The sequence below is a fragment of the Drosophila hydei genome, unplaced genomic scaffold (assembly GCF_003285905.1).
Source record: "Drosophila hydei strain 15085-1641.00,03,60 unplaced genomic scaffold, DhydRS2 tig00000250-arrow-arrow-pilon, whole genome shotgun sequence".
Lineage (NCBI taxonomy): Eukaryota > Metazoa > Arthropoda > Insecta > Diptera > Drosophilidae > Drosophila > Drosophila hydei.
Window position 1 is genome coordinate 673,311 of NW_022045696.1, and position 23,310 is coordinate 696,620.

The 23,310-nt window shown below is 42.7% G+C and overlaps 1 protein-coding gene across 2 annotated transcripts in view; it reads right to left on the reverse strand.

Annotated features, from left to right (window-relative positions):
* Positions 1-1,087: 1,087 nt before the first annotated feature.
* The window catches only part of LOC111603358, a 46,606-nt gene continuing 24,383 nt past the window's right edge, over positions 1,088-23,310 (reverse strand). For both annotated transcript variants that reach the window (XM_023320905.2, XM_023320904.2), the window contains exons 2-4: positions 17,667-18,034; positions 5,503-6,038; positions 1,088-4,751 (exon numbers count right to left, since the gene is read on the reverse strand). In XM_023320905.2, coding sequence (XP_023176673.2) covers positions 1,829-4,751; positions 5,503-6,038 — 3,459 coding nt within the window. In that variant the 5' untranslated portion in view covers positions 17,667-18,034 and the 3' untranslated portion in view covers positions 1,088-1,828. The remainder of the gene's footprint in view (positions 4,752-5,502; positions 6,039-17,666; positions 18,035-23,310) is intronic.

A 23,310-nucleotide genomic window follows, 5' to 3' on the forward strand; every position in this document is an offset into this window, starting at 1 on the left:
AAAGCGCAGCAGAAGAGCTCAACACACTCGCACGCACTCGCACATACATCCACACACACACACACACACGTAGACGCACACGCACGCTGACAGGCAGGCAGGCACACGTACACGTATACGCTCCCACACAGGCACGCACACACACACACACACACGCTTTTCCAACACTCCTAGGCCCAGCAAGTGCGCAATTTTCGCTTTCAATAGCTTTTTTAATTAGTTATTTTCAGGTAGACAGGCCTCAATGTGTAATAAAATTCAATTTTGTTCCTTTTCGTTTGGCTCCCTTGCAAATGCTGCTGCTGCTGCTGCTGCTGTTGCTGTTACTTTTGCTTTTGCTTTTGCTTTTGCTGCTACTGCCGCGGCCAGTGGCTCTGCTGTTGCTGCTCTTCTTCTTCTGATTTGCCTTTAGCTGCTTCCTCTTTTTTTGGCGTTAGCCTGTAATCATTTTACGGCTGCTAGGCACAGAGAAGGCGTACGGTGGGCGGAGTGGCTAAAGTCAATTCAAGTGCCTCTGCTTATTTCGTGTGCGTCGTTCACGTTCTCGTCGCGGCTTCGTGCCTTATTATGAGGCGCTTCCTGTAGTCGATTTGCTGTTGCAATCGATTTTTGTTTGCCCAACCTCCCACCGCCTACTTCACAAATACACACAGACACCCACACACACGCATACACTCGCAGCGCTGACACATACACCCACATAAGCACGCCCACACACAATGATGCGAGTGCGCTCTCTTTTGCTCTCGTACGCTCTTTGTGACGTTCACGCTCTCCGTTCTTATTGCTCAGCCCCAGCCAGCTGTTGTCACGCACCAGGGCTGCATAAGAATTGAGTGCAATGCGCTGGTCACACTCCGCAAAAAGAAAATCGTTCAAATTTAAATTTGTAATTGCTTTATTTAAATGAATACGATTTTCGGCTACACTTATATGTAAATAATTTTGTTATAGTTAACCAAAAAAAAAGTATTTATAATATATATATGTTTGTATATATATATAGTATTTATTTATATAATTTGAAGCTCTGTTATTTGCTTATGTGCTTTAAATTAATTTATAGTGAACTTATTATTATGGCTTTTATACAAATTTGTGTGGAGTTTTGCATTCTAGAAGTGGAAAAACATTCGAAAATGGTCGTCTTATTTAAATAAATAAAAAAAATGAGTTAATTAAGTTTACGTTGTAAGCTTATGTTGTAAGAAACAGAAACAGAAATCAAGGTTATTTTCTCTGTGACAGTTGCTCCTGTTGTTTAAGACTAAGTTCTGTGCAGCACCCAAATAACGTGATTCTCTCGTTTATTTGGCATACACAAATCGTACAAGTCGTATCCTTAACATATTTACACAAGTTTTTTATAGCGATATGGAATACGTTCGCATTCGCAAACATATATATACATATAAATGTATATAGTCGTGATCATATATAATATATATTAATATGTATGTATAGCTTAGATTGCGTGCTGAGCTTGCGTAGTACACAATGTTTTGAATATCTTACTGGGATGCTGAATAAAAAACAGATGTGACCAGCTGTATTCAAAATATTCAAAGTCAAGTTGAGTTGTTGTTGGCTGCTAGGGCTGCGGCATGTAACGTATGTTGTCGAATTCTTGTTGATTTGAATGCAATTTTGGGGAATCGGAACCAAATTCGGAATCGGAGCAACTCAAACGTACCGTACGACTGTGTGTGAATCATTGACTATTTCATCTACTGGTTCTCTCGACTGTGAATTTGCTCAACTTGGCTCCACCGACGGCTTTTACTTTACATCACATTTGAACAGCAAACTCCTGATCCTTTTCCAGGGCTTAGGCCTGCTCCTGCACTTGGGCACGCGACTGTCGCACGGGTCTGTCGGACCACAGGGAAGCCTGGCCCCCATTCTGCGCCTGGTAGGAGAGTGGAGGCGGTCCCAGCTGCGCTTGGGGCACCAGCTCCGCCTGCGGATTGAACTGATTGTTGCTGTTGTAGTTGACCAAAATGTCACTGGCCAAACTATGGCCAATGTTAACGTTACGATCCGGATAGTATTGCTGTTGTTGTTGTTGTGGCTGAACTTGAATCTGCTGCTGCTGCTGTTGGTGTTTGTTGCTCTGGCGCCAGTGCTTGTGTTGCGGCACGGGCAACAAGCGGTACAGAGGCTCCGGTCCGGGACCGCTCGGGTAGCTGGGCACGAAGTAGGGCGGATAAGGATGCTTCGCGCTGCCATGGCGCAAGCGCTTGAACTGTGGCGGCGGCGGCGGTGGCGGTGGAGGCGCTGGTCGCTGCCAGAACTGCAATGGGGCAGGCGACGGCGGACGCAGCTGGTATTTGGCCGGACGCGGCTGCAATTGATTGTCCAAATAGGATGGCGGAAGTGGCGTGCTGTATACGCCCTGCTGGCCATCGTACGGTAAGGGCGATGGCGACGGCGATGGTGACTGCAGCTGCAGTTGCAGCTGCTGCTTGCCGACTCTCAGTTGTCGCTGTCGCTGCAGCAGCAGCGAGTCCGGTAGATAGGAGGAGTCCTGGTCCTGTGCCGGCTGTATGGTTGGCTCCAGCTGCAACTGCAGCTGCTGGTGCTTGCCCACACGCAACTGACGCTGGCGCTGCGGCTGCGGCTGCGGCTGCGGTTGGGGCTGATAGACAATTGCCTTGAAGGCGTTTTGGTCCTGCTCGTCGGCGCTGTAGTTGACCATGGGCAAGAAGGGCTGCCTGTCGAAATCGGGTGGCTGGAAGCGAGCCGTCACTGGTGAGGCAATGAGATTGCTTCTGAGCAGCTGGCCCAGCGCCGCATCGTACTCCGAGTGCAATTGGACGCGTGGCTTGGGCGTAATGCTAACTACGGCTACATCATTAACGGGACTCGGCGGCGACTTGTAGTGCGGGCGCTTGGGAGGCTTGGTGGCCAGGAAGTCATTGATCACATTCGACTTGAGGGACGAAGGCTGACGCTTAGCCTCGAAGTACTCATAGTATATGGGATTCGACTTGGATAACGGCGCCTGCTCGCGATCCCGCTCCCGCTCGCGATCTCTCTCCCTTGCCCTTTCTTCTTTCACCCTTTCATTGGAACGCTCTGTGCTGGGCACAAACACCAGCTGTGCGGGAGGCTGTGGGCGTGGCGTTGTCGGCTGATAGTTAATGGGGTAAATGGGTATGGGCACCGCCACAGGAACCGGCACGCGCTCCACATACTTGGATTGATGCTGCTGCTGCTGCTGTTGTGGTTGTTGTTGTTGTTGTTGTTGTTGTTGTTGTTGATGATGTTGCTGGCGTGGTGCGGGCGGCAGATATCCGATGGCATTGTACTTGACCGAGAGACGCGACGGAGCTCGCGTGGTAGTGGTACTGGTGGTGGTGCTGCTGGTGGTGGTGGTGGTGCTAGACGTAGTGCTCGTCGTGCTAGTATAAGGACGTCGCGTTGTTGTCGAAGTGGACGTCGCCTCCAACAGGGTAAAGTGATCTGGCGGCGGTGGTAGCACAATGCCTGGCACCAACGGCCCCGGTGGCACCGGATTCGAGTAGTTGCTTCGATAGACAAAGCTGTAAGCTGGCGGATAGTAGAGCGAGGGATCGTCCTCGTCAAAGTCGCTGATGTTTGCGTGCAGAGCGCCTGGAGCAGAGACGCTGCCATTGGCGTGCAGGCCATTGATTAGCCAGGGCCCGAGCAGCGGGCTCCTTAGCACCGCGTTGGGAGTCGGACTGGAATGTGGATGGGTCGGCGATTGCTGGGCCAACGTCTCGTTGTTATAGAGCAGCCAGGGCGCGTAGGGCGTCGGGTAGACGTAGCTGGGCTCCGGGTCAGCTGTCTTAGACGACGCATACGCTCCCGGCCGGGCAGCAGAATGCGTCCCCTGGCCGTGGACAGCTCCATGGCCTTGGCCGTAGGACGTGTGCTGGCCCACAGTGGATACCGTTGCATTGCCAGCTGTCGCACGGAGGCTCTCGATTTGATTATCTCGGATAATCTGCAGGGGCCCATGCGGCTCGAGCTGCACGGGAAATGGAGGCGGCACCACCGGATTCGCCGGGAGCTTTATTTGCCGCGGCGGCGCATCGTAATCATCAATGGCTGGCCACGGCTCACTGTCACCGCCGTTGAGCTCGGCTTCATTCAGGCCGCCACCTTTGATCACTAGCAAATGATCCTCGGCCAGCCAAATGTCCTGCTCGTTGAGTCCGCCAAAGTTGCGCTCGTTGTCCAGCGGCACCTCCGAGTTGCGGGCATAGCTCAACACACCCGGGCGCTTGGGCACGCGACGAAAGAGCTCCTTCTCAATCAGGCCGTACTTGCCGTCGCGCACCTGATCCGCGAGCGTCTTCTTTGCATCCTCCTTGTTCTGTTTGCCCTGACTCTTGGCACCGGCAGTTTCCGCCTCCTTGCCCGAGCCGGCGCTCAAGCGCAGTATGCCGTTATCCCAGTTATCAAAGTCATCCGGCTCGTTGAGCAGCGCCTCGTCATCATCCTGCTCTCGCTCTGGCGCCGGCGATGGCGACGGCTTGGCCAGACGATAAGTGCTGCTGGCCTTGCGGCGTTTCGATGATGCTGTTGTTGTTGATTTTCTCGTGACTGGACTTGTTGTTGTTGTTGTAGTGGTCGTTGTTGTTGTTGTTGTTGTTGTTGTTGGCGTCGTAGTTGCTATTGCAATGCTCCTGCTGCTGTTAGAGCTCACCGCAGACACCTCATAGGTGGAATGGCCCTGCGCATTGTGAATGTGACCAGCCACCAAGCGCTGGATCATGCGCGGCCTGCGAACGAAGATAAGACACGCAGTTAGACACAGCATGGAAAGAGCGGCGATCGGAGTGAAGTATCTTGCCTCTGCCGCCTGATGCATTAATCAGTGGCGGCGCCCGAAATGGGCAGTCGCCTAAAACCAGCGACAGACACTCTTGAAGCTAGATATGAACGCGTGACAGGCATGAGACTGCTGCTGCACCAAACTAGTTTAATGGATGTTCGACTTGAAAACTAAATAAGTTAAGCCTGATGAAGCTTTGCATTAATGTGTCCTTTAGGAGAATCTAATGCGGCGGAGATGTGGTCATCACACTTTGGGAAAACCGAAGGGTTTTTTATTTAGAAGCAAACTCAGCTCAGCGTGGAGGAGGAACTAAGTGAAAAGTCTCTAGCTTTAAAGGTACGAACAAACTTACGGATGGATGGGCCTAGATCGATTCGACTGCTTTAACGTTGACAATGTGCTGCTACCGTGGAAAGTGGCTAGAATAAGGCTGCATAGATCTTCTCTGCTTATAAGCCAAAAAAACCTTTTCTAATGCTTGAGTAGCTGGACTAGTAGGAAAATTGAATATTAAAAGTATGCCCGGTAAGTCTCAGTCTCATTTTGTTTCTGGGATCAATGCTTAAAATATAGCTCATGTTCTTCTCTCTCTCTCTATACATATATTTTTATTTATATAGTCATTCCTGCCTCGTGTCACGAGCGCATCTGCATATTGCAGCAAAGTAGAAAAGATTAAGCAGAAGCTAACTCACGTTTTGTTGGGATTGGAGCTGCTGCGTGAGACAGCGACTGGCTTGGAGGACACCGATGACAGCGTTTGCTGAGACTGACGCCAGCTGCTGGCGCTACCCGGGCTGAATGGATCCGATGCGCTTGGCGTTGGCGTGTCACGTGGCTGGCGGGCGGCTCTGAAGCTGCTGCGGCCACGTCCACGTCCATTGCTGCCAGCGGCGGCTGGCGACATCGTCGTCGTTGTGGTTGTTGCTGTTGTTAGGCCACGACGTCGTTGTGGGCGTACCGTTGCTGGCGGCAGAGGCGTGGTGCTGATGCTGCTGGCACCGCGACGCCCATTGCCATCGTCGATGGGCAGCGTTGTGGGCGGACGCCGCTGGCGAGGCGCTCGCAGCGTTGGCGCCTGCGTGCTGGTTGTCGACGAGGCACTCGCATAGCTGGTCGCACCTCTGCCGCGTGGCACAACGGTGCGTGTTGCCGCCTCACCTTCCACTGCCACGGCCGCTGTCGCCGCCAGCAGCGCTATCACTATCAAGTGCAAGGTTAAAGATGTCATCTGTGGAGAGAAGGAAAACCAAAAAAATATACATGAATATTGGACAGACTAACTAACGGTAAGTCTCAGCTGCGCAGGCGCAATCATATTTTCGAGTTACGTTTTCGGTTTTCAATTATGCAATAAACGGTTGTGAAGACAATGCAGCGGTAGTCGGCAGGCAAATACCCTAGGATATTTATGGAATCATACAAATTCGTTTGAGGCATTAAATGATAAATGAAAAAATAATTAAAAGTCTTAGTCATATTTGTAATGATGATGTAACGTAGATGCTGCTTCAGTCTTTCATGTGAATAAACATAATTTAATTTTTAAGTATGTCTAATAAAAATAAATTATCTCAATTCTGAATACGTCATACAAGGATCATCACATATGTATCTAAGTGCCTTATATACTAAGCGAATTGTAATCTTTAATCGAAGCTTAACAACTTCCTAGCACTAATTCCAGAGAAACGTTCGCTTGCTTTGAATCTGGTTTCATTAAGTGTTCTAACAGCTAATCTGTTCACAGATCAAATTGCTTTCTCTATAACATGCCCATCACGTGCCTACTTTATTGTAGGGTATAACAACGTTCAGGTTCGTTGAGTTTGCAATGCGCGCTCACTCAATGGTGCTCGCAGCTTCAGTTCAGCTCACTTCATTTCCTTTCATGTCATTCCAATTCCATTCCATTTCGTTTCATTCCGCTTAACCTGCCGCCAACCCATGCATCTTTGATTTCGATGCGCTCAAGTGCATCTTGCAATGAATTTGCTATCTTGTTTTATTTATTTTTTTTTGGTTATTTATTGTTATTGTTGTTTTTACAGCTGCGGCTGCTGTTACTGCTGTTGTTGTTGTTAGCTTTGCGCACGCGCCAAATTTCAATTGCTATTTGTTGCCGTTACTGTTGCCGTTGCTTCGTTCATGTTAATTAGCTTCGCTCAATTGATAAATGGGCAAATGCGCGGCTTTTGTGGCTCGCCTCGTCGTCGTCTTCGATGATTTGTGGGCGCGCACTGAGCTGACTCTGGGCCCCTTTGCCTTAAAACAGCTCGGAAACTTCAAAGAGCACCTAGCTATGTGAGTACCCATTGCGCTTGAAATTGTATATGGTCTTCGATTTAAGGCCCATTTTGGTATTTACTTCACTCTCTTTACCATCGCTGCCTAACGGCTTGTTTACATTGACTTAATATTGATGCGATTAAGTAATTTTAGGCTGAAAATGTTTAAATTTGTAACATGAGTTAAGTACTTACAAATCTGATCTGTTTAAGTTTCAGTCAGAAATAATTACTAATTGGGAATCAACTCTAATTTAAGCTAGATCTAAGCAATATGCTTGTATAGAGCAGTCAAAGTCCGTTAAGAGTACTCAACTTTTCTAATATATGCACATAGAGACATATGTATATAAATGGAGATATATAGCAAGGTCTGTGGAATGCGTCTCACTTAAAAGTAGCTCAGTCCATTGAGCACTTGCCAAATAACATGTCGAGCAATTTCACTGCAATTGCAGTTGAAGTTGATTTACTGGCTTCAAGTTGTTGGCCAGGCTAACAATTCAATGCGAATTCCGAGCATTTCGAATGCCTTTATGAGCAGAACAATCAAATTATAAGACTTACAAAAAAAGACGAAAAATAAACAACTGCAAAAATAAGAAAAAAATGTGAAAAAATGTTTAAAAATGAATTGGGTCCAATTTAATCTATGACACCATCGCCCCGAACTGCTTTCAAATAAACTAATTAAATTGAGGTAAAGCAACAAAATAACACAAAAAACAGCAATAGCAACAACAACAACAACATCGGCAGCACCAGCAAAAATAAGGCGCAGGCAGTCAGCGGCTGCAAAAACAAGCGACTGCAAAGAATTATTTATTGCCAATAGGCAACGCGTCGCGGTCGCAGTCAACGTCTACGTTTACGTCTGCGTCGGCGTTGCCTTTCATTCAAAATGCAAACGGGCCAGCACAAGGCTTGGCCTGGAACGTGGAACACATGGAACGTGAAACGTGGAACGTGCGGCTCTATGACGAATCTGAACGCGACTGCGCAGCCACTACAAACACCGTTAGGCAGCGGCGCGCGCGCGCACGCGAACTGTTTTCATGTCTAGCGATACCCTTTGCCAACTAAATGCCAATCGTGGGGTATGATATGCTGCATATTGATATATATATATATATATATATATATATATATATATATATATATATGTAAAATATAAATAAGATATTAACAAGATTTGGGTTCACACGGTCATATAAAAATTTTTAATTAAAAACAGGGTATTCGCAAACCGCTTAGTCGCGCTTCCTTCAATTTTATTACTGTTTCGAGTTGAGCTTTTTTTCTATTTATATAATTTTTTTTGGTTTTTGTTTTACTTTTGATTGCCAAACAACAATTTGGTTGTTGTCGTTGGTTCTACGTAAAAACAGCACTGGACAGGCGCTGGCGCAGCCACAGGCATAGGCCCAGGCACAGGCGCTGGCGCTGGCTCTGGCGCATTCCGCTGCCTCGAATCCAGTTACGAATCACGTTCCATTTGATTGTTTCAGTTTTTCGGTTTTGCCTTTTTGGCTTTTATAGCATAATTTTTTTTATTGTTGCTGCTTTTTCTGTTTGGCTGCACTTTGCATCGTTCGCTTAGCTGTAATATGTTTGTAGTTGTTGTTTTTATTATGCATTTGGGCTCGGCTATTGCGCCCACAGTGCGATGGCGACGTCGACGCCAGCGTCGGCGCCTGCACTTGGAAACACTCCAAATCGAAAAGTAAAGCCCAAAAACAACTTCAAAACTTCAAGACTTCAACCTGTCGCTTGAAGTTGGCCAATTAGACACGTTCGCAGCGCGTATGAGTCAACAATCAGCCGCAACAACAACAAATTGACAACAAAAGTAAAATGTTATTTATGATTTTCGATTTCAATTTGTTGTCCTTGATTTGGGTTTGGCTTTTATTTTCGAATTCGTTAATGATTTGGGCGGCGGTTGGAGGCCAAGCCAGGAGATTGATGGAGCATGTGCGAGGGACTGTGAGTGCGAAAGGGAGACAGCAATCGTTGCTAGAAGTTGCTTACGTTTCACAACACTGGAGCAGAGAAGGCAACGATCATAGCTCAAAAATGCCAAACTCAAGTTCAGAAAAAGGAAATACCCTTTACATCTATTGAGCCAAACAGGATTGTCAGATAACACCTAGAACCATTTCACAACTTTGCAACACTTTTTCACAGTTTTGGTAGCGGCACGTTCGAGCGCAGTGAAACACCGAGAGGCACTGACACCTGTTGGGTCACTCGCAAAGCTTTTCGTTTTCCGAATCGGAGCGAAGAAAACTCTTTTCACATTATTATTATTATTTTTTATTTTTTGGGGGAAAGCCAATGTACGCTCTGCTCTAATTAATGTAAGCCGAACGCATTAGCACAACAATTGATATCCAAAATTTCGCTGTTTTTCACATTATTTGCAGGAAGTTGGCCCCCGCCCTTTGAGCCCAGCTAAAATAATGAATACGATATTTAAATCGAAACTCACGCATTTTATTGTATTTCATAACTGGAGCAGCCCGAAACAGAGGGAAAAACACGATTCAAAAGCCCATTTAGATATCGGACGTCGTGCCCAATATGGAAAGCTTGGTCAGACTATAGGCAGACGTGATAGCGACTGCTAAATAATTGGCAAAGAGCCAATGCAGTTAGCAATCTAAGCCAACAAAAGCGGCACAAACAAATGCGAATTAGCCTCATTTTCAGATTAATTAAGCTTTGCAGCACAGGGAACAGCTTTAACCTGCTAGAACTTTGCCATCGGGCTCAACTGACTGCGCAATACTCGTTCACAGCTTAAAAACAAGTTGATTTGTTACTATTACCTCAATCAACGAGGTCAACAGCAAAACTTAAACATAAATATGTAAAAGGTGATTTTTTAAGGCATCTCAACTTTGAGTCGTTAAAGCTGCTTTATTTGACAGCTCATTTAATGGCTAATACTGGCTTTTTCTTGAATTTGTTTTGACATTTCATCATAGATAGACCGACAGTATAATATCGCTTGCAAATTGCTGAAATGTTAATTAAAATAAAGGTGCTCTGCCTCTTGCATCTTGCACTTTGTCCATTTTATAGCGTTGAATGGATAAGTAAAAAGGCAGAATTGTAGCGAGGATGAGCCACAAACTATGGCCAAAACAGCACTACATCCACAGGAAATGGCTTAATGGGCAAACTGGCGGAGTCATTGGTTCAAATGTCTTCACAAAAGGCGATGGTCATGGTTGTGATAATTGTAATATTAAAATATTAATTTTATTTTATTAATTATTTTAATTTATTTAAATATTAATGTCATGCAAATACACATCGAATAAAGCTTATTTAATTGATATTGGATAAATATGTCTTGGCTTTGTTATGACTTAAACTTGTATAACTCTAAAAAAACCACTCAGCTGTGCGCGTTGCAGCTCTCTTTTTGCCACGCCCATCATTGATTGCAACTATATATATTTGTTAGTCTTTAGTTTCATTAAAGATCTGAGACTAGCGTATATGTAGTTAAAATTTGAAAGCCAATATACTCTTTTCAGCACGTGAACGAGTGTACGACATCCAGAGTCAACAAAGTTTTCAACATTCGACTGTGTTGCAATATGTAAATACAATTTGAAATAGGTGCTAATTTGTATTACCCAAGTTGCATGTCAAATATATACCCCATATACCCTATATACCCTTCGATCTAGACTGTTGCATATGCTTTGAGGCTCGTCTTCATTATCAGTTAGTTGGACGACAATCTGTTGTATCTATTATAAAACTCAGTTCAGTTGTTCGCCTTCTTAACACGATTGCTACATCGTTGCAACTTGATAGCATTCACCTCAACACTTGATCGAGCTGAGCGTAATTTATGGCCCATAAGTTGCAAGCAGAAAACAACGAAAACTGAAAAAACTTTCAACGCCGCAGAGCGAATACGCTCTCTGTCTCTCTCTATCTCTCTGCCTCTCTTTCTCTACGTATATATATGACTTCAGTAGCTCAATTAATGCTTTCAACAGCTGCAAAGCTTTCGAGCTTATCAAGAATTTTATAGGACTCTTAGTGAGGGTATTTTGTGTACAGAAAAAGTAAGTCACTTGGCTATCGATATGCCAACATCAGCAGCATTGCGCCAATAGGCGTCGCTGTGGGGGCGACAACCCCCTACCAGCGCTGGCTCCAACCCCCTCTGCTCTCGCCCTCAAAACGCCCACACAACCTCCAGTGTCCAACTGCTGAGGCTGAGACACGCGGCGCAGGTTTCGTTGGTCTTCGGTTTGCATATTTGCCGCCAAAGAGCCAAAACGAATTTTCTGTTAAATATTTGTAGCTCTCGTTGTTGTTGTTGTTGTTGTTGTTGTGGTTGTTGTTGTTGCTGCTGCTGCTGTTGCCAGCCGCAACTCGCAATGGTCTGGAATTTTAAATAAATGCGATTTAGTTGTGCAACATTTTTACTTTACTTTTTCTCCTCATGCCCGCAAACAACAGCAACGCAGCATTAGCGACGACGGTGGTGCTGCTGGTGGTGGTGGTTGTTCGCTGCGCGAACTCCACATGCCCCTCAAATTTATGGCAAGTAATTTAATAAATAGAGCAGCAGCCACAGCAACAGCTAAGAAAGCAATCAGCTTCATATATGTATAAGAATATTAAGACAGTGTCTAAAGGCAAATGGCAACTTCATAAAAGTATTCAATTTCTTATCTATGATGACCTCAACTAACAAGTTCTTAGGGACAAGGTTCTTAGCGGTATCTATAATCTTATTTTTCGATAACTCATTTATTTTTCTTAGTCTCCATCAATTCAGATTTACTGTGTAGTTTCCAGTAATGATTACAAAGATTTTGGATACCTCTCCCCTTCCCCTCGAATTTACAAAAACTTGTTTCATATAATAGATATTTATGCTTAAACAAATACAAGTATCTTGAAGCTATAAATATGCTTTGAAAATTTCATTAAGAAAGTCTAACTAGAAGAAAAGTTATTTAATAATTAAGTTCCCATAGAAAGCCAAGCGCAGCCCAAGCGCAGCTCAAGCGCAGCCCAAGCGCAGCTCAAACACAGCCCTAGCGCAGCCCTAGCACATTCGCTGCGTCAACTGCGCAGTACGCAGAGCGCTTGCGTATGCAGGCACGCATGTGTGTGTGAGCCCGTGTTGCTTGCAATGAATGGAATATCACCGCCTCGCAGGGTTCAGGGTATCTGCTAGTCGGGGCGGCTCTTAGTCTCACTCTTACTTGTCATATTAAATTTAATTAATAAGTTTTAGTTCTACGAATAGACAGAGACTTGGAGAGACCGTATATCAAACTCAGCAGCTCATTATAATCTAGCTAGGATTATATTTCGTCTATTTCTTACTTCTTTTTACCCGTTTCACGAATACCAAATATGCTGACTGCACACACACACACACACACGAATCATATATTATATAAATATATATATGTATATATAATATTTGTTGTTTATTTTTTATTCTGTGTTCGATTGGCCTGACGTGAAAGCGAGAGTGTGGCCATTGCTGCTGTTGTTGTTGTTGTTGTAGCTGTTGTTGTTGCTGTTGTCCCAGTTACGCGCCAAGCATAACTTTAGCCAGCTACAGCAAACACGAAGAGCGCAGCCAACAGCAAAATATTTACAAAATATTCATTGATTTGAAGCCTGGTCTTAGTGCTTTGTGCTTTGTGTTTTTGTAGCTCACAGCTCGTAGCTGTTGTTTGCTGTTTGTTTGCTGTGCTGTGGTTGTTCGATTTAGATCATTTCTTTGTGGCATGTTGCAATGCAGCCGCATAGATTAATCAATGGCGTTACATAATGCAACAAAGAGCCAAATGAGAGTGGCGATCGCCAATTGATGCGGGCGGAAGTTCTGGAAGGTGCCACAGCATGTGTCGTGTCTTCCCTTGCGTCGATTGCTGTGACTGAGGGTTCATGCGTCGTATGCGTAATTTGGCTGGCTATTTAAAATTACGTATACGCAGTATGCGCCGTGCTGCTGCCCAGCAATTATGTGGGCCGAATCTGTGTCAGTCAAACAACAGACGTGAGGAGGGTGGTGCGGGCAGCCAACAATTTCCGCTAGTCAAACCAAACGCTCAAATCGATTGCCCACAACAGCAGCAACAACAACAACAACAACAACAATAAAGCGAGCAATAAAAAATCACTTGATTTGCATTTATAGCCAACAGCCGCTGTCGGAGCCAAAGTTTGTTGAGCTGGTCTAAAAACTGGGCGTGGGAACATGCAGATCCCAGCCATGAATCCAGAGCATGGAGCCCAAGCAGTTGGGCACCGGGCACCACAGGGCAGGGCGCGCTGCCAACAACTTTATTATGCAAAGTGAAGCGATTTGATGACCGTTCGGGGGCGTTCGCCTTCCATCATGATTTGCCTTTAATGACAAAGTATTTAGCTGCCTGGGCTGAACTAGTTAAGCAAAAGGGCGACAGCTGCTGCTGCTGCTGCTGCCAGCACACCTTAATATATCTAACTAAATATCCAATGAACATGGATTAGGAACATGAATTGTTCACTTTGGCTGCGAGCAGAGAATTGTTTCGATTTCTGTTTCAGTTGAGCTTAATTAACACGACATGCGGCCAAAAGACTTGGCAGCTAACTAGACAGATGCTACGAGGAGCTCGCGTTGGCAAACGATGCGAATTTTTATGAAATAGCAGTAAGAGTGGCTCAGTCGGGAGTGCACGACTGGGACATACCCTGAAGAAGTCGATTAATGTATATAAAAATTTATTTTTTTTAGAACCATAATCCACATTTGGTTGCTTTAATCGCTTTAAATGAACCCATATAACAAGCGGCAGCTGAGATGCAAGTCTCTATCTCTTCGAACTTCTTAGTAAATATCGTAAAACTTAATATTAAATTTTGTTTTAAGGTATTTATTATTACATAAATTATTAATAATATAAAGTACCTGGGTCAAAAAACATTTGAATATATAAAAAATATTGTGATTTAAAATATTTATATTTATAGGATTTTTAATTCAGTTCAAAAACTTTTTTGGTATTCGTATTGAATATGCTTAAAAAAGGCTAAAAAAAGCTAATAGCTCAATACAAATATTTTACAAATTTTTATAATATAATATATATATATATATATAAGAATTATTATAATATAAAAAACATATTACCATAGAGATTTTTAAAAAGTTTTCGTATGGATTTTTGAGCAGAAATACTTTTGGATTTTGTATCTGAAATGCTTTCCAATGACGTACTTTTTCACTTCAGGCTTAGAATATCTAGAGTACTGGACATGATATAAATATAATATATTAATTTATAGATATAATATATATTAGTATATATCTAATAAAATTCAGTTTTAGAACATGAAAACACTTCAGAACGGTCTGATTTTCGGTTAACTAAATTTTATCAGAATGTTAGCTTTATTTTTCTTAAGGCTTCTAAATTCTGATAAAAAGAAAAAGCAAAGAAACCTAGAAACTTTTGCCCAGCTTTTTCTCTCTCTCTTTTATCATTATCTTTCTAATAGTAGAGCTTATAAGGGTTAAGTCAAGTCAACACTCTATAAATATTATATTCATATTATATATATATATACATATATATATATATATATATATATATATATATATATTTGTAGTGTTGACTTGACTTAACCCTTATAAGCCCTTATAACCCTTATATATATATATATTTAAAGGATAACAGTAAAACTTATTACAGGCCTAGCCAGTTACTCAGAGATATATGCTTGAAATCGAAGCTAATCTAGCTTTTATTCGGCTAAGTGGCGCAGCACTGGCTCTGATCACTTCGAATGCTCGCTCTGCTCTGGCTACTCTGGTTTCTCTGGCTAGCTGTGGCTGTGGCTGTGGCTTTGGGTCTGGCCAATGGGTTGCATGTTGGTCAGGCAGCTTGATTGACACCTTTTAACTACCGTGGCGCAATTGGAGCCGACGACTTTTGCGACTCTTGTGTTAAGTTATTCACTTTGGCAGCGGCAAAGCCAAAACACAACACAAAACACAACAAACCAAGCCCCGTGACATATTTAGCAGCCAAACAAAATGAATAAAACCAAAGCAGATCTTTCGCAATAGCGACTCCATTAGCCTGACTTAATTCCGCTGTGTTTCCAGGATTCCCAATTCCGATTTCGATTTCGATTTCAATTTCCATTTCAGTTTCGATTTCAATTTCAATTTCAATGTCCTAGAGTAAAATAGTTGAAATTGAATTTGTCCACTGATCGCATCTATAATTATAATAAAAGGGGCGAAGAGAGGCGAGGGGGGAGGGTTGCCCAGCCAAATTGCAGAGCTTACATAACACAAAAGACCCCTCCCCCCTCGATGTCGATGGCTCGATTGGCAGCTGCCACGCCCAGTTACCAGTTGCCAGCAACCAGTCCAGAGCAGCAGTTCGCGTGGCCCGAGTCCCGCTGTGCGGCGATTGCAGCAGTTCGCTTGAAAAATATTTGCACGTCGCATATTTAGTTAGCATAATTTGCTCTCTAATTCTCACTGACAGTTTAAGAATGTGACTGGTTCGATGCAATTGCTGCTGCTGCTGCAGTTGTTGTTGTTGTTGTTGTTCGTCATTGTCAACACTGTTTTTTTTATTGCTTCATTTTTAGATTGGCACATTGCATATTATTTATAAGTGCAGCTAACTAAGTCGCAGCCAATCAGCAGCAGGGCAACAGCTCCAATTACACCCACCGTTCAGTGGCGCCGCCTAGCGGCCGAACCCGGCAATGCCAATCTGCAGTCACTAATTGACGGTTGCGCTGGAATATCGCCTGTTGTCACATGCTAAACGCGATCTATCCATGCATTATAGTCTATATATCATGTCAGCGTTGCGTTTCAGCCAACATTTCAAATTTAACATAACATCGACTGGCCCAGCGACTATCAACTAGTTAGTTTATTATTCGCCCGCTGCACAGCATCGCTACTCCTATACATCCTCTTTACAATATATGTAATTAACAATGATATCGAAAGTGTTTAACATGCACTAAAATAAGAAACTCTCTTCATCACTAACGTTCAGTTGCTGTTGATCTTTTATTGCCTTTGTTTAGCTCACATTGCCTGATCTTGAGCAATGTGTGAAATTTAATTAGGCTGGCGTAGATCTGTATTACAGTGGTTTTTAATGATACCTTGATGAAATTATACTACATCAAGAACACTAAAATTCATCAATATTAACAGCTCTAGAGATCGCTAAAGAATTAATTGTTTTCAACTGGGGGAGAGTCCTGCAGTGACTTTTCGCCGCTCAGTCACATTGAGCAACTTATGACCATCTGAACTAGAGGTGGAGAGCAATCGATGGCACTATCGATGTTTGGGCTCTATCAAGCCACAATCGATAGTAGCAGACACTTTCGATAGTGGGCTTCTCTATTAAAAGCCTATTCTGCAAGTACCCCCACCTTCCCGCTACGTCCGTAGAATCTGAAAGGGCATTCAGCAAGGCGGGCCAAATTATTTCGGTTAGGCGGACACGACTTAAAGAAGAAAATTTAAACATTTTCTTGTTTCTGAATCGTAACTTTTTGTTAAAATAGAGCACAATTTTCTTATATGTGTCGGGCTATACCATCGATGGTTACAGTCGTTGAATATCGATGGTGCCCACATCGATATTTCTCCACCTCTAATCTGAACATCAACACGATCGAGTATGGGAACATACGAAAGCACAATTGCCAAATGTTAAGTTATTAAATATGCCTTTGAAATAAAGCATCAACTTTTGTATCTCAATCATCTGAGTGAAACATGAACTGTTGCATCTCAAAATATATATTAAGTGCCTATAACTGCTGTGTTTTTAAGACACTATTAAATGAAACGAAAAAGCGAGCAATTGATAACTTAAAGAATCCAATCAAATCCAGTTATCAAATCAGAGACACCTGGAAATTGATGACTAATTCTAACTTTGATACCTCATGTAAGTCGTTCAGTCTTAGTTAAGGACTTACAAGAGTCAAAACTAATAAAAAGTAATGCTCCAGTCGGGAGTGCTTGACTAGGAGATATCTTAAGCTATAGGACGGTAAATAAAGTAAGTACAGCTTTCTAGGTATTCCCATATATGCTTTAGGAATATATATATATATTAAATTTACTAATTCTATTTGCTTCGTCAGCTGTTTTTGATATTGGTTGTGATACTATGAAGTGTCTGTTTCTTTAGTTTTAGGTCGATACTGAGTAATAGCCAAAGATATCTCTGGAGCTCTGAAGGAGGCTTTAGAGTCAATCAAACTCTGCTAACGATCCACATAGAAAACTCTCTCTGGATTTCCTAAGAAGACTTCAAAGTCTATCAAACTCTGCTAATGATCCATATATAGATAGAAAAGTTGAAAACTCTCAACTTTTACTCAGCTATTTGTCACCTTCTATCTGTAAATGTTCGTCTTAGTCTTAATTTTTGTCTGATAATTGAAAACGTCATAAGACTTGGGCTTATGGCAAATGCATTTCCGTTCCACTTGGCTCTCAATGGGCTCGACTCTTGTGGCTTTTTGCTTACCTTTGGATCTTAAGATATCACAGAATGGTTGTTTTGCATTTGCTGGAACGGCAACACTTGTTTGTGATCTCGTTGTTGTTGTGCTTGTTGTTGTAAATAGCAGCAACAATTTGTTAACTGCTTTTCACACCTGTCCTCAAGTTTCTCTTCAATGTGCTTTGTTCGTTCTAATTGCTTCTGGCTATAAATTTGCGCACTTTTCGTTTGTTGTTGTTGTTTCCCTTAGGTAAATTAGTTGAATTTCTGGCAGCCTTTTAGTCGCTTTTCAATGCAGCTGTCACTCTTGGCCAACACTTGTTGCTGTTGCTCTACATAGTGCATAGGCAGCGACAAGAACAACATGACGCAGCCCAGCGTCAATTGGGGCACTGCAAACAAAAATGACAAAGAAAAAGGTTATGGTATGAGAATATATAAATATATATAAAATATTTATTTAAAATACAATAATATTTTATTATATTATTATATATTATACATATTTTATATATAATAATATTTTAAATATTTTATATATTTTTTATAGGCATTTTATTTGTTCAATTTTATATATATTTTTATGTTCGAAAAGGATCTGAAAGACCTGTAAAACATAGTGCGCCTTAATCGCCACATTCAGTTGGAATCGTTGGAATTCTTACTCGGAAGCATAGATGCCTAGCAAAGATGCCCACGTAGCTTTAAAGAAGGTGGCAAATCTTTGCTGCATTTGCGTTGCTTCAAAGAAAGGCCCAAGCGCCACACAAGTTTCCATTAATTCCCATATATTGTAATTGCTCAAACAAATTCTTACAAATTCCGATTATATTAAGCTTCTGCAATTCCTGTTGACTTCCAACTTTAAGATTGCAAATGCTTTAAGCTGTCATCCTGAGGACTATTCACAGAGGCCATAGAGCCATTCGAGCATTCGACTCCCTTCGAGTTGCAATCCTCCCAGATATTTTGAAAAACTCAAGCATAAATTTAAGCTTTTCACATTGAAAAATGCATATGAATCTCATTATATGTGATGTGAAGGAAATGATGAAAGTTAACCTCTCACATATATGTTATATACGAATAACAGAATGGTAAAGGATTTTTATTTTAGAGTTTCTCAACTTGGGTTGGCAACACTGTTTTATTTAGCAAACGCATTTCGCAACTGATAGTTGCTTTCTATTAAGTTTTGCTTGACATTTTATTATAGACTTATAATAGAAAAACGCTTGCCAATTGTTGAAATGTTGGTCAAAATAAAGGTTATGTTCGTCAAACTTCGTCCACTTGAAGACGTTGAATGGGTACATAAAAAGGCAGATTTGTCGTATTTGAAGTGAGGATGAGGATGATCTACAAGTTGAAGTCAAAACAGAATTACATCCACAGGAAATTACTGTTTATGAGCAAACTGGCGGAGTATTTGGTTAAAATGTCTTCACAAAACGACGATGGTCATAATTGCAATGATTGGAAAAATTGGAGTGCGCCTTATATGCTCAGCCATGGTGACCACATAACCGAAATCATTATTAAACATTAATGTCATACAAACTTATATCGAATTAAGCTCGTTTCATTAATTCTAAAAATATACTTCTTGGTTTTACTATACCTCAAACTTGTCCTACTCTAAAAAAAGCACCCGAAATAACTAGAACGAGTTGAGCTAAGCAGTGGGAAACGTGTTGAAAGTGGTGCGAAGTTGAGCGACTTTGCACATTTGGTGGATGGCAAAGGCAGAAATAGGTATAGTTTTATATTTAATTTGTTTCGAAGGCGTAAATATATAGAAATCGGGTAGACGGAACAGCTGCAAGTGCAATTAGCGAGTAGAACAGAGAAACGTAATGAAGCAGCGCCAAGGTTTTTATGGCCAATTACTGGTCTGGTCGGGGTCCGGGCCCCAGCTCGATGCCATTGAAATGGAACGCAAAGCCGCGTGAAGAAAAAGCCAACAATTATATTAGCTGAAAATGTTGAAATGGAATTGCTTAAAATGCGTAATTAGCATTTTAATGAGTGCTTAATTAAGAGATTTATAAACGGTAACAGACTGCTCCCAGGCCGCGCGGCGCCGCGCCCACAAATCTATCAAGGCTGATTCGGGTCGGGTCTAGGTCTAGGCATTGGCATTGCAATCAGTTCTACCTCGTTGTAATCGTCGGTGTCGTCGACATCCGCAGCGACATCGTCATGCAGTTGCAGGCGAAAGGCGGAAATCGTTCGATCCAATGAGCGCACGCTTCAGGAATTGACCAAAAGTTGCCAAATCAGAGGGGGGAGGGGGAGGGTCTACTCACACTTCACTTGGCCATCTCGAGCTGAGAGTGTGTCACAATGCATTTGGATATGTGGCTCTTTGATAGTTTCCCGATTCAAGTGAAGCTCGAGTTGGGCAACACTTGACGCCCAGTTAATTGCTTGCAACACACACACACACATACAGAGAGAGAGAGAGAGACACACGCAAGTGGCACACACATTTTTCCAGCTGTTTGCTCAAATCTGCTTGCTCAGTACATCAAAATTACATTAGTTAGGCGCTAAGTCAACTCTAGATATATATATATATATATATATATATATATATATATATATATATATATATATATATATATATATATATTATATATATATAGGTGTATATATAGAGCTCGACTTAACCGACCCATATTTATCTGTCTGTACGCATTGGTTTTAGGTGTCGATGTGTTAATTAGTTTACGTTTTCTTGCCTCACACTTAGCTCTCCCCTCTCCCCTCTCCCCTCTCCCCTCTGCACTCTCCACTCTTAATGATCGCAATGGAGCCCGAGCACAGCGCTTGGGAATGCTTACACACGGCGGTTCCCCAACCACGACCTTACCCACAGCAGATTAAATACTATCTATGCTTATAGTTTGTCTAGCTTTTAGCATTACCTTCTTAGCTTGTTATGGGAATTAATAGGTAAATCAAAGAAAAAACAAAAAAAATTATTGGCTATAAAACTGAAACCAAACAAAGATATTTTTATGAGTCAACAACAATTAGTAAAAATTACTAGATTAACTAGATTTGCATATAAAGAAGAGAAAATTGAATGAGTTCTTAAAGATGACAGCAGTAAGGAGTGCCTGACTAGCAGTTACCTTGCCGACTATGAAGAGCAGGAAGAAGTATCCATGATGATGATGATTCTTTACCAATTAACTAGAGAGTGCAGAAGTATTCAAAGTATGAAGTGTCTGACTAGCATATACCTTGTCCATTATGAATAGTGCGAAAGAGTATGCAATGCATGAAGTGCCCGACTAGCAGATACCTTGGAGATTATGAAGAGAGCGAAGGGCTTGAAGTACTTGTATACACTTCTACTTTCTTTTGCTTGCATGCTTTGCTGAGTTGAAGAGTTTGACGTATGCTCAATCACTTGATTTAATTAGTTTCAGCGGAATGTAAAGGCTTATCGATTAACAGTTGAGTATCTAGCTCGACGAGCCAAGTCTAAGTCGAATCAACTCAACAGAAATACATGTACCTCTTAGCTGTTCGAAAAGCTTGCACAAAACAAGATAATACATAATTCCTTGAAATGGAGTAAGATCGATCTAGACTGAGACTTTCAGGCTGCAGTGACTGTGACTTCAGCAACATGCATCGCAGAGTTCAGTTATCAACGCCACTGAGAGACTTTGAGGCAGAGACGTGCCACGACTGCCTGAGCAGACGCACGATGAAGCCCCAAACTGCAAGTGTCAACATAAAGCGAGATCGACTAGAGGAAAAGCAGCTGCTGTTGCCCTTGAAATGCTCGGACGGCCTTGGCGCTTGCCCAAAGGTGGAGCAGCTGAGCAGTCGATGGATTCGTTGTCGATACGTTTAACCGAAGCCTAAATGGGAATTTGAATGCTTTCCGTTGGCCAAGTGCTACACATCACTCGCCGCAGCAACAACAACTCTATTATGCATGAAACGCCGGCTCGATCAAAGCGCCAAAGACATCAACAAAATGATTGCAGAGGCAGCCAAAAGTTTGTCGGTGATTAAACAATGATCGTAAAAGACAACACACACAAAAAAAACAATTATTGCTGAGAGGTGGCAAGAGGGTTGCCAGGTAGCAGGTAGCAGGTAGCCGACGTCATGCTGTCGATCGGTACGTGAGGTCGACAAATGTTTTACGCGAGATGCCAAATGAATGAATTGAATAAATTGAATGAGCGAATGCAGCCGAAAAGCAAATGAATCGATGCTGGCTGCACTACGAGTCCAAGCCCCAAGCGTGAGATTGTGCGAGCGGAACTCGTAAATCAATGTTGTTGTTGCTGTTGTTGTTGCTGCTGACGATTGTCGTCAGCATCTGCCACAGCCGCTGCCAGCTCAGTCCTAACTAACCGATCATCATCAGGCGTTAAAACGTTCGATAAGCGTCAAAACGCTTGACTCTTTGATTAATCGTCTTGCGAGTTGCAAGTGGAGAGTGTGAAGCGGAGACTGGAGAGTGGAGAGTGGAGCTGGCGGAGCTGCCGCTGTCTGTCGTGCCACTGGGGGCATTAATTGGGCGCAAGCTGCAAATTCGACTAACGTTTAATTGACGAACGGCTCGTCCGATCGTGCCACACGCATTTGTTGCCACATGCAACTGCCGCAGCAACAGCAACAACAACTTAGGGAAATTGCAACACCATTCGGCCAAGCTCTCTGCACAGTCCGATATCCGGTTGACTTCGAATTGTTGTCGAACAACTTATTAAATCATTTTTCTGCATATTTCGTGCCTTGCAACAAGCAACCAAAAACGAAACCTCTCAACAAAATTGGGGAAAAAAGCAGCCCATAAAAATAAGCAAATAATACTATTGACTTGGGCAGTGAGTAAATTAAAATGCAACGGAAATGGCAACTCAAGCGCTCTGTACGAACCGTATTTAAGGAAAACTTTCAGATCCAAGAATCGAATGGATATATCTCAAGTCGGATATACAAACTGCTCAGGCATTATCGCTCTCTAATGAATGACTGAATGACTAAGGGAGTGAGCGCGTGACTACTCACAGTCTATCGGAGCGTTAAGCTAAAACTCCACAACATTGTTGCACTTTGTCTTTAAGTTGGACACAGACTTTAGCTTAAGTGTGCTTAGTACAGAGTTTCATTTCAATTCGATACAAATATTTGATATAAGATAGGGTAAAGGTGGCAGGAATAGGGCAAACTGTATCTCCCACGGATAACCCTAGAAGCGGAGCTCACTTAAAGATCCAGAGTAAAGAACAACAAATCGGCAGTGCCTGACTGGAAGATAAGCAGAAGCCTGCGTACAGCTGATATTCCCATCATTATACTCTTCTCTGCCACGCGCTCTGCTTGCCGCGCAGTCAACACAGGCAGCGCTTGGGCTGCGCCTCCTTATAAACTTAAGCATGGGTCATTAGTTGTTAAATAACTTTGCTTCTAGATGCACTTTCTCAGCCAAACTCGGTGATAGTGACATTCAAATGTGGCTAGAGCAGACTTTTTAGTATTGTGAAATAAAATATAAAATACTTTATGGAGTCTGCCACATAATACATCAATATACCCTATGTGCTTAGTATAGAAATAGAGTCTTATTAGTTCATTTTATGCTCTGCTTTTGGTTTGTGGCAGCAGAACCAGCAACGTTATGATTTCATAA